Source organism: Oncorhynchus keta, unplaced genomic scaffold, assembly GCF_023373465.1.
Source record: "Oncorhynchus keta strain PuntledgeMale-10-30-2019 unplaced genomic scaffold, Oket_V2 Un_contig_4578_pilon_pilon, whole genome shotgun sequence".
Classification (NCBI taxonomy): Eukaryota; Metazoa; Chordata; class Actinopteri; order Salmoniformes; family Salmonidae; genus Oncorhynchus; species Oncorhynchus keta.
The window spans coordinates 20,148-32,500 of NW_026287856.1; the positions used below are offsets into that span (position 1 = coordinate 20,148).

General features: G+C 46.8%; 1 protein-coding gene and 3 long non-coding RNA genes across 14 annotated transcripts in view; 3 read left to right on the forward strand and 1 right to left on the reverse strand.

Moving 5' to 3' along the window:
- LOC127924822 (probable E3 ubiquitin-protein ligase HERC1) overlaps positions 1-12,353 on the forward strand; it is a 39,530-nt gene that overhangs the window by 16,337 nt on the left and 10,840 nt on the right. The window contains exons 7-9 of the mRNA XM_052509443.1: positions 1,921-2,173; positions 7,288-7,440; positions 11,760-11,885. Of these exons, the coding sequence (XP_052365403.1) occupies positions 1,921-2,173; positions 7,288-7,440; positions 11,760-11,885 (532 nt within the window). The remainder of the gene's footprint in view (positions 1-1,920; positions 2,174-7,287; positions 7,441-11,759; positions 11,886-12,353) is intronic.
- LOC127924826 (uncharacterized) lies at positions 7,931-10,304 on the reverse strand. 5 transcript variants are annotated; one of them, XR_008118928.1, is made up of 5 exons: positions 9,802-10,304; positions 9,658-9,753; positions 9,562-9,609; positions 8,937-9,032; positions 7,931-8,840 (listed from the first exon to the last, which is right to left on the reverse strand). It is a non-coding gene; the product is annotated as an uncharacterized LOC127924826 (long non-coding RNA). The 5 variants fall into 5 exon arrangements; XR_008118929.1 differs by lacking the exon at positions 9,658-9,753; XR_008118926.1 differs by lacking the exon at positions 9,562-9,609.
- On the forward strand, positions 10,308-11,316 carry LOC127924827 (uncharacterized). The gene is made up of 3 exons (XR_008118930.1): positions 10,308-10,470; positions 10,786-10,980; positions 11,059-11,316. It is a non-coding gene; the product is annotated as an uncharacterized LOC127924827 (long non-coding RNA).
- LOC127924825 (uncharacterized) overlaps positions 12,323-12,353 on the forward strand; it is a 1,877-nt gene continuing 1,846 nt past the window's right edge. For all 7 annotated transcript variants that reach the window (XR_008118923.1, XR_008118918.1, XR_008118920.1 and 4 more), the window contains exon 1: positions 12,323-12,353. This exon is cut by the window's right edge. This is a non-coding gene — a long non-coding RNA (uncharacterized LOC127924825).

A 12,353-nucleotide genomic window follows, 5' to 3' on the forward strand; every position in this document is an offset into this window, starting at 1 on the left:
CTCATTACCAGTCACCATAGAGACAGTACCACATTACTGACACACTGTCTCATTACCAGTCACCATAGAGTCTCATTACCAGTCACCCACATTACTGACACACTGTCTCATTACCAGTCACCATAGAGACGCTGTCTCATTACCAGTCACCATAGAGACAGTACCACATTACTGACACGCTGTCTCATTACCAGTCACCATAGAGACAGTGCCACATTACTGACACACTGTCTCATTACCAGTCACCATAGAGACAGTACCACATTACTGACACACTGTCTCATTACCAGTCACCATAGAGACGCTGTCTCATTACCAGTCACCATAGAGACAGAACCACATTACTGACACACTGTCTCATTACCAGTCACCATAGAGACGCTGTCTCATTACCAGTCACCATAGAGACAGTACCACATTACTGACACGCTGTCTCATTACCAGTCACCATAGAGACAGTGCCACATTACTGACACACTGTCTCATTACCAGTCACCATAGAGACAGTACCACATTACTGACACACTGTCTCATTACCAGTCACCATAGAGACGCTGTCTCATTACCAGTCACCATAGAGACAGTACCACATTACTGACACACTGTCTCATTACCAGTCACCATAGAGACAGCACCACATTACTGACACGCTGTCTCATTACCAGTCACCATAGAGACTCTGTCTCATTACCAGTCACCATAGAGACAGTACCACATTACTGACACGCTGTCTCATTACCAGTCACCATAGAGACTCTGTCTCATTACCAGTCACCATAGAGACAGTACCACATTACTGACACACTGTCTCATTACCAGTCACCATAGAGACAGTACCACATTACTGACACGCTGTCTCATTACCAGTCACCATAGAGACTCTGTCTCATTACCAGTCACCATAGAGACAGTACCACATTACTGACACACTGTCTCATTACCAGTCACCATAGAGACAGTACCACAATACTGACACACTGTCTCATTACCAGTCACCATAGAGACAGTACCACATTACTGACACACTGTCTCATTACCAGTCACCATAGAGACAGTACCACATTACTGACACGCTGTCTCATTACCAGTCACCATAGAGACAGTACCACATTACTGACACACTGTCTCATTACCAGTCACCATAGAGACAGTACCACAATACTGACACGCTGTCTCATTACCAGTCACCATAGAGACGCTGTCTCATTATCAGTCACCATAGAGACAGTGCCACATTACTGACACGCTGTCTCATTACCAGTCACCATAGAGACAGCACCACATTACCGACAAGCTGTCTAATTACCAGTCACCATAGAGACAGTACCACAATACTGACACGCTGTCTCATTACCAGTCACCATAGAGACAGTACCACAATACTGACACGCTGTCTAATTACCAGTTACCATAGAGACGCTGTCTCATTACCAGTCACCATAGAGACGCTGTCTCATTACCAGTCACCATAGAGACAGTACCACATTACTGATATCTGTAGTCTATATGACTCTGTGTTATGGGCCACTACAGAGCTATAGTCTATATGACACTGTGTTATGGGCCACTACAGAGCTATAGTATATATGACACTGTGTTATGGGCCACTACAGAGCTATAGTCTATATGACTCTGTGTTATGGGCCACTACAGAGCTATAGTCTATATGACTCTGTGTTATGGGCCACTACAGAGCTATAGTCTATATGACTCTGTGTTATGGGCCACTACAGAGCTATAGTCTATATGACTCTGTGTTATGGGCCACTACAGAGCTATAGTCTATATGACTCTGTTATGGGCCACTACAGAGCTATAGTCTATATGACTCTGTGTTATGGGACACTACAGAGCTATAGTCTATATGACTCTGTGTTCTGGGACACTCAGGTCAACTCCAAACCTCCCTGCCTCCCCCAGGTTCCTGCTGAGCCCGTCATCCTGTCTGGATGAGCAGCTCCTCCAGTTTAAGTTCCTGGGCATCCTGATGGGGGTGGCTATCCGGACCAAGAAGCCCCTGGACCTGCACCTTGCCCCCATGGTGTGGAAGCAGCTGTGTTGTATTCCTCTGGTCCTGGAGGATCTAGAGGAGGTGGACCTGCTCTACGTTCAGACACTCAACAGCATTCTTCACATTGAAGACAGCGGCATCACTGAGGATCATTTCCATGAGGTGATTTATTTATTCTGTCTTTTTGTTTTCTCTCCTCAGCTTAAGGTCACGAGCTACGATATTGGGATGAGGGGGATGAGGAGGAGGATGAGGATGAGGGGGATGAGGAGGATGATGAGGAGGAGGATGAGGATGAGGGGGATGAGGAGGAGGATGAGGAGGATGATGAGGGGGATGAGAAGTATGAGGGGGATGAGGAGGAGGAGGGGGATGAGGAGTATGAGGGGGATGAGGAGGAGGGGATGAGAAGTATGAGGGGGATGAGGAGGGGGATGAGGAGGAGGAGGAGTAGGAGTATGAGGGGGATGAGGAGTAGGAGTATGAGGGGGATGAGGATGATGTGGGGGGTGAGGATGATGAGGGGGGTGAGGATGAGGGGGAGTGAGGAGGAGGGGGATGAGGAGTAGGAGTATGAGGGGGATGAGGATGATGTGCGGGATGAGGATGATGAGGGGGGTGAGGATGAGGGGGATGAGGAGGAGAGGGAAAGAGAGAAAGAGACGTTTGGAGGGGAGTGATGGTTATCATCCATTCAGTTTGGATTCAATACTGGAACTGACATGGGATGGGGAGATTTGACTTGGAAACTAGCCTAGGAAATGGAGCTGTTTCCTGTTTGACTTGGAAACTAGCCTAGGAAATGGAGCTGTTTCCTGTTTGACTTGGAAACTAGCCTAGGAAATGGAGCTGTTTCCTTTTTGACTTGGAAACTAGCCTAGGAAATGGAGCTGTTTCCTGTTTGACTTGGAAACTAGCCTAGGAAATGGAGCTGTTTCCTGTTTGACTTGGAAACTAGCCTAGGAAATGGAGCTGTTCCCTGTTCGACTTGGAATGGTGATAATATGGTGTGGTGATAATATGTGGTATGGTGATAATATGGTATGGTGATAATATGGTATGGTGATAATATGGCATGGTGATAATATGGTATGGTGATAATATGGCGTGGTGATAATATGGTATGGTGATAATATGGTATGGTGATAATATGGTGTGGTGATAATATGGTATGGTGATAATATGGTATGGTGTTAATATGGTATGGTGAGGTCTCTCAGTATGGTGATAATATGGTATGGTGATAATATGGTATGGTGAGGTCTCTCAGTATGGTGATAATATGGTATGGTGATAATATGGTATGGTGATAATATGGTATGGTGAGGTCTCTCAGTATGGTGATAATATTGTATGGTGATAATATGGTATGATGAGGTCCCTCAGTATGGTGATAATATGGTATGGTGATAATATGGCGTGGTGATAATATGGTATGGTGATAATATGGTATGGTGATAATATGGTATGGTGATAATATGGTGTGGTGATAATATGGTATGGTGATAATATGGTATGGTGATAATATGGCATGGTGATAATATGGTATGGTGATAATATGGTATGGTGATAATATGGCGTGGTGATAATATGGTATGGTGATAATATGGTATGGTGATAATATGGTATGGTGATAATATGGTATGGTGATAATATGGTATGGTGATAATATGGTGTGGTGATAATATGGTATGGTGATAATATGGTGTGGTGATAATATGGTATGGTGATAATATGGTATGGTGATAATATGGTATGGTGAGGTCTCTCAGTATGGTGATAATATGGCGTGGTGATAATATGGTATGGTGATAATATGGTATGGTGATAATATGGTATGGTGATAATATGGTGTGGTGATAATATGGTATGGTGATAATATGGTATGGTGATAATATGGTATGGTGGGGTCTCTCAGTATGGTGATAATATGGTATGGTGATAATATGGTATGGTGAGGTCTCTCAGTATGGTGATAATATGGCATGGTGATAATATGGTATGGTGATAATATGGTATGGTGATAATATGGTGTGGTGATAATATGGTATGGTGATAATATGGTATGGTGATAATATGGTATGGTGATAATATGGCATGGTGATAATATGGCGTGGTGATAATATGGTATGGTGATAATATGGTATGGTGATAATATGGCATGGTGATAATATGGTATGGTGATAATATGGTATGGTGATAATATGGTATGGTGATAATATGGTGTGGTGATAATATGGTATGGTGATAATATGGCGTGGTGATAATATGGTATGGTGATAATATGGTATGGTGATAATATGGTGTGGTGATAATATGGTATGGTGATAATATGGTATGGTGATAATATGGTATGGTGATAATATGGTATGGTGAGGTCTCTCAGTATGGTGATAATATGGTATGGTGATAATATGGTATGGTGAGGTCTCTCAGTATGGTGATAATATGGTGTGGTGATAATATGGTATGGTGATAATATGGTATGGTGATAATATGGTATGGTGAGGTCTCTCAGTATGGTGATAATATGGTATGGTGATAATATGGTATGGTGAGGTCTCTCAGTATGGTGATAATATTGTATGGTGATAATATGGTATGGTGATAATATGGTATGGTGATAATATGGTATGGTGATATGGTATGGTGATAATATGGTATGGTGATAATATGGTGTGGTGATAATATGGTATGGTGATAATATGGCGTGGTGATAATATGGTATGGTGATAATATGGTATGGTGATAATATGGTATGGTGATAATATGGTGTGGTGATAATATGGTATGGTGATAATATGGTATGGTGATAATATGGTATGGTGATAATATGGCATGGTGATAATATGGTATGGTGATAATATGGTATGGTGATAATATGGTATGGTGATAATATGGCGTGGTGATAATATGGCATGGTGATAATATGGTATGGTGATAATATGGTATGGTGATAATATGGTATGGTGATAATATGGTATGGTGATAATATGGTGTGGTGATAATATGGTATGGTGATAATATGGTATGGTGATAATATGGTATGGTGTTAATATGGTATGGTGAGGTCTCTCAGTATGGTGATAATATGGTATGGTGATAATATGGTATGGTGAGGTCTCTCAGTATGGTGATAATATGGTATGGTGATAATATGGTATGGTGATAATATGGTATGGTGGTAATATGGTATGGTGAGGTCTCTCAGTATGGTGATAATATGGTATGGTGATAATATGGTATGGTGAGGTCTCTCAGTATGGTGATAATATTGTATGGTGATAATATGGTATGGTGATAATATGGTATGGTGAGGTCTCTCAGTATGGTGATAATATTGTATGGTGATAATATGGTATGGTGATAATGTGGTATGGTGATAATAGGGTATGGTGATAATATGGTATGGTGAGGTCTCTCAGTATGGTGATAATATTGTATGGTGATGATATGGTATGGTGATAATATGGTATGGTGATATAATATGGTATGGTGATATGGTGTGGTGATAATATGGTATGGTGAGGTCCCTCAATATGGTGATAATATGGTATGGTGATAATATGGTGTGGTGATAATATGGTATGGTGATAATATGGTATGGTGATAATAGGGTATGGTGATAATATGGTATGGTGATAATATGGTATGGTGATAATATGGTGTGGTGATAATATGGTGTGGTGATAATATGGTATGGTGATAATAGGGTATGGTGATAATAGGGTATGGTGATAATATGGTGTGGTGATAATATGGTATGGTGATAATATGGTATGGTGATAATATGGTATGGTGAGGTCTCTCAGTATGGTGATAATATGGTATGGTGATAATATGGAATGGTGAGGTCCCTCAGTATGGTGATAATATGGTGTGGTGATAATATGGTATGGTGAGGTCTCTCAGTATGGTGATAACATGGTATGGTGATAATATGGAATGGTGAGGTCCCTCAGTATGGTGATAATATGGTGTGGTGATAATATGGTATGGTGAGGTCTCTCAGTATGGTGATAATATTGTATGGTGATAATACACCATGGCCCCGACACACACACACATAACCACTGCACCTCTACTGGACTGGACCGGGCTCCCTCTCTCTCTCACACAGAAACACACACAGAAACACACACACACACACACACACACACACACACACACACACACACACACACACACACACACACACACACACACACACACACACACACACATACTGGAATGCAAGGGTCCTGTTGATGCAGCACATCCTGTCTGGGGATTGGCCAGTTGGCCTGCATCCCAGGAAGGACCACAGCCAGGATAGATAGAGAGTCCAGAGAGGGAGAGGAAGGGAGAGGGGGGGAAGAGGGAGGGAGAGAGGGGGGGGAGGAGGGAGAGAGAGAGAGACATGGCCTCCCTGTCTTGTAAAGGAAGGACCACAGCCAGGATAGATAGAGAGTCCAGATGGAGAGGAGAGGGGGAAGAGGGAGAGAGGGGGGAGAAGGGGGAAGAGGGGGGGGAAGAGGGAGGAGAGAGAGACATGGCCTCCTGTCTTGTAAAGGAAGGACCACAGCCAGGATAGATAGAGAGTCCAGAGATGGAGAGGAAGGGAGAGAGGGGGAAGAGGGAGGGAGAGAGGGGGGAGAAGGAGGGAGAGAGGGGGAAGAGGGAGGGAGAGAGAGACATGGCCTCCTGTCTTGTAAAGGAAGGACCACAGCCAGGATAGATAGAGAGTCCAGAGATGGAGAGGAAGGGAGAGAGGGGGGGCAGAGGGAGGGAGAGGGGGGGGGGGAGACATGGCCACCCTGTCTTGTAAAGGAAGGACCACAGCCAGGATAGATAGAGAGTCCAGAGAGGGAGAGGAAGGGAGAGAGGGGGGAAGAGGGAGGGAGAGAGAGACATGGCCTCCCTGTCTTGTGAAGGAAGGACCACAGCCAGGATAGATAGAGAGGGAGTCTCCTAGCCAAGAGAGGTGGAGGAGAGGTGGGAGAGAGAGAAATGGCCTCAGGCCCACAGTCTCCTAGCCAAGAGAGGGAAAGAGGGAGCAGGAGGAGAGAGAGAAATGGCCTCTCAGGCCCACAGTCTCCTAGCCAAGAGAGGGAAAGATGGAGGAAGGAGCGGGAGGAGAGAGAGAGAGAGGTGGAGGAGAGAGAGACAGGGAACAAAGAGAAAGGGACTGTATCTCCTGATCTGACAGGATTCTGAATCAACTCTCTACAAATGGAATTGACCCCCAACTTGAATTCAGATGAAGTGATGTTTTACTGTTGTGTTCCTCCCTCTAGATGATTCCTCTGGATTCGTTCGTGGGTCAGAGTGCGGACGGTAAGATGGTTCCTATTATCCCCGGGGGAAACAGCATCCCTCTGACCTTCTCCAACAGGAAGGAGTATGTAGCCCGGGCCATCGAGTACCGCCTGCACGAGATAGACAGACAGGTACGACACACACACACACACACACACACACACACACACACACACACACACACACACACACACACACACACACACACACACACACACACACACACAGGAGTACCGCCTGCACGAGATAGACAGACAGCTACGACACACACACACACACACACACACACACACACACACACACACACACAGGAGTACCGCCTGCACGAGATAGACAGACAGGTACACACACACACACACACACACACACACACACACACACACACACACACACACACACACACACACGAGTACCGCCTGCACGAGATAGACAGACAGCTACGACACACACACACACACACACACACACACACACACACACACACACACACACACACACACACACACAGGAGTACCGCCTGCACGAGATAGACAGACAGCTACGACACACACACACACACACACACAGGAGTACCGCCTGCACGAGATAGACAGACAGGTACGACACACACACACACACACACACACACACACACACACACACACACACACACACACACACACACACACACACACACACACAACACACACAGGAGTACTGCCTGCACAAGATAGACAGGCAGCTACGACACACACACACACACACACACACACACACACACACACACACACACACACACACACACACACACACACACACAGGAGTACTGCCTGCTCCAGATAGACAGACGGGTATGACACAGACAACACCATCGAGTACCGCCTGCACCAGATAGACAGACGGGTACGACACAGACAACACCATCGAGTACCGCCTGCACCAGATAGACAGACGGGTACGACACAGACAACACCATCGAGTACCGCCTGCACCAGATAGACAGACGGGTACGACACAGACAACACCATCGAGTACCGCCTGCACCAGATAGACAGACGGGTACGACACAGACAACACCATCGAGTACCGCCTGCACCAGATAGACAGACGGGTACGACACAGGCAACACCATCGAGTACCGCCTGCACCAGATAGACAGACGGGTACGACACAGACAACACCATCGAGTACCGCCTGCACCAGATAGACAGACGGGGTTCCGAGAGGCAGCACACCAGAGCGTCTGACAGCGGCTGTTGGTCGTCCTATCGCCTCATGTTTTGTTAATTTGCAGTGGATTCTACATGTCTGCCGTAGTTCATTAACCACCAGCGGGTGGTGACTAACACACCGTGGCCACCTGCTGCTTTTAGACCTTCCTCTTCGGTGACTAACACACCGTGGCCACCTGCTGCTTTCAGACCTTCCTCTTCGGTGACTAACACACCGTGGCCACCTGCTGCTTTCAGACCATCCTCTTCGGTGACTAACACACCGTGGCCACCTGCTGCTTTCAGACCTTCCTCTTCGGTGACTAACACACCGTGGCCACCTGCTGCTTTTAGACCTTCCTCTTCGGTGACTAACACACCGTGGCCACCTGCTGCTTTCAGACCTTCCTCTTCAGTGACTAACACACCGTGGCCACCTGCTGCTTTCAGACCATCCTCTTCGGTGACTAACACACCGTGGCCACCTGCTGCTTTCAGACCTTCCTCTTCGGTGACTAACACACCGTGGCCACCTGCTGCTTTTAGACCTTCCTCTTCGGTGACTAACACACCGTGGCCACCTGCTGCTTTCAGACCTTCCTCTTCGGTGACTAACACACCGTGGCCACCTGCTGCTTTCAGACCATCCTCTTTCGGTGACTAACACACCGTGGCCACCTGCTGCTTTCAGACCTTCCTCTTCGGTGACTAACACACCGGGGCCACCTGCTGCTTTCAGACCATCCTCTTCGGTGACTAACACACCGTGGCCACCTGCTGCTTTTAGACCTTCCTCTTCGGTGACTAACACACCGTGGCCACCTGCTGCTTTCAGACCTTCCTCTTCGGTGACTAACACACCGTGGCCACCTGCTGCTTTCAGACCTTCCTCTTCGGTGACTAACACACCGTGGCCACCTGCTGCTTTCAGACCTTCCTCTTCGGTGACTAACACACCGTGGCCACCTGCTGCTTTCAGACCTTCCTCTTCGGTGACTAATACACCGTGGCCACCTGCTGCTTTCAGACCTTCCTCTTCGGTGACTAACACACCGGGGCCACCTGCTGCTTTCAGACCTTCCTCTTCGGTGACTAACACACCGTGGCCACCTGCTGCTTTCAGACCTTCCTCTTCGGTGACTAATACACCGTGGCCACCTGCTGCTTTCAGACCTTCCTCTTCGGTGACTAACACACCGTGGCCACCTGCTGCTTTCAGACCTTCCTCTTCGGTGACTAACACACCGTGGCCACCTGCTGCTTTTAGACCTTCCTCTTCAGTGACTAACACACCGTGGCCACCTGCTGCTTTCAGACCTTCCTCTTCGGTGACTAACACACCGTGGCCACCTGCTGCTTTCAGACCTTCCTCTTCGGTGACTAACACACCGTGGCCACCTGCTGCTTTCAGACCTTCCTCTTCGGTGACTAACACACCGTGGCCACCTGCTGCTTTCAGACCTTCGTCTTCGTGGTGTCTTCTCTACGAGACATTATCGAGCTCTCTGCACTACACTTAGGCTATGGCCCCGAGGCTTTTCGTTTCAGAGAAACTCAGCAGACCTCTCCTCCACTCTGAAACTTGAGATGTATATATTGAATTCTTTGATTAAGACAAGAGGCACTGCGCTCTTTTATCATAGAAACTCAATTCTGAATTGGTTTTAAGATGAAGAATCATGCCTGGAATTTTTATAAGTAATCTTAACACCCAGCTTGGTTGGCATGGGAACAACTATATTTATAATTGTAGAAACGTCATGGTTCAGTATATAACTATAACTAGACTGTATTTATAAGTGTTAGACTCTAAGGTGTTTAGAGTACAGTACATGTCTCTGTTAGACTCTAATGGGTTTGAGAGTACAGTACATGTCTCTGTTAGACTCTAAGGTGTTTAGAGTACAGTACATGTCTCTGTTAGACTCTAAGGTGTTTAGAGTACAGTACATGTCTCTGTTAGACTCTAAGGTGTTTAGAGTACAGTACATGCCTCTGTTAGACTCTAAGGTGTTTAGAGTACAGTGCATGTCTCTGTTAGACTCTAAGGCGTTTAGAGTACAGTACATGTCTCTGTTAGACTCTAAGGTGTTTAGAGTACAGTACATGTCTCTGTTAGACTCTAATGGGTTTGAGAGTACAGTACATGTCTCTGTTAGACTCTAATGGGTTTGAGAGTACAGTACATGTCTCTGTTAGACTCTAATGGGTTTAGAGTACAGTACATGTCTCTGTTAGACTCTAATGGGTTTGAGAGTACAGTACATGTCTCTGTTAGACTCTAAGGTGTTTAGAGTACAGTACATGTCTCTGTTAGACTCTAAGGTGTTTAGAGTACAGTACATGTCTCTGTTAGACTCTAAGGTGTTTAGAGTACAGTACATGTCTCTGTTAGACTCTAAGGTGTTTAGAGTACAGTACATGTCTCTGTTAGACTCTAAGGTGTTTAGAGTACAGTACATGTCTCTGTTAGACTCTAAGGTGTTTAGAGTACAGTACATGTCTCTGTTAGACTCTAATGTGTTTAGAGTACAGTACATGTCTCTGTTAGACTCTAAGGTGTTTAGAGTACAGTACATGTCTCTGTTAGACTCTAAGGTGTTTAGAGTACAGTACATGTCTCTGTTAGACTCTAAGGTGTTTAGAGTACAGTACATGTCTCTGTTAGACTCTAAGGTGTTTAGAGTACAGTACATGTCTCTGTTAGACTCTAAGGTGTTTAGAGTACAGTACATGTCTCTGTTAGTTATGTGTTTAACTCTCAACTGGAACCACTTGTTTCATATCTCCCCTCCCCCCGTCTCTCTCCCCTCTCTCTCTCCCCACTCTCTCTCCCTTGTCTTTCTCCTTCCCCTGTCCCTCTCTCTCTCTCTCCCTCCCCTCCCTATCCCTCTCTCTCTCCCTCTATCTCCCCTTATCCCTCTCTCCCATCCCTCTCCCCTCCCCCCGTCTCTCTCCCCTCTCTCTCCCCTGTCTTTCTCCTTCCTCTATCCCTCTCTCTCTCCCCCTCTCTCTCTCCCTATCCCTCCCTCTATCCCTCTCTCTCCCCTTATCCCTCTCACCCATCCCTCTCGATCCCCCCCTCTCTCTCGCCCCCCTCCCTCTCTCTCCCCCTATCCCCCTCTCTCCCCCCTATCCCTCTCTCTCTCCCTCCCCTATTCCTCTCTCTCCTCCCTCTCTCTCCCCAATCCCCCTCTCTCCCCCTATCCCTCTCTCTCTCCCTCCCCTATCCCCCCCCCCTTCTCTCTTCTCTCTCCCAGGTGGCGGTGGTGCGTGAGGGCATGTCCTGGATCGTCCCTGTCCCTCTCCTCTCCCTCCTCACAGCCAAACAACTGGAACAGATGGTTTGTGGGATGCCAGAGATCAGTGTGGACGTGCTCAAGAAGGTCTCATTACTTTATTACTGTCTTCCGTTTGTTTTCATCTCATTGTTTTGCTGTAAAGTGATTTCAATATGCACTGACTGACCGACTGACCGACCGACCGACCGGCCGACCGACCGACCGACCGGCCGGCCGACCGGCTGACTGCCTGACTAAGTGATTATTGGCTGACTGACTAGCTGACTGACTGACTGACTGGCTGGCTGACTGACTGACTGGCTGACTGACTGACTGACTGGCTGGCTGACTGACTGGCTGGCTGACTGACTGACTGACTGGCTGACTGACCGACTGACTGACTGACTGACTGGCTGGCTGACTGGCTGGCTGACTGGCTGGCTGACTGATTGACCGACTGACTGACTGGCTGACTGCCTGACTAAGTGATGATTGGCTGACTGACTAGCTGACTGACTGACAGACTAAGTGATGATTGACTGACTGACTGACTAAGTGGTGATTGGCTGGCTG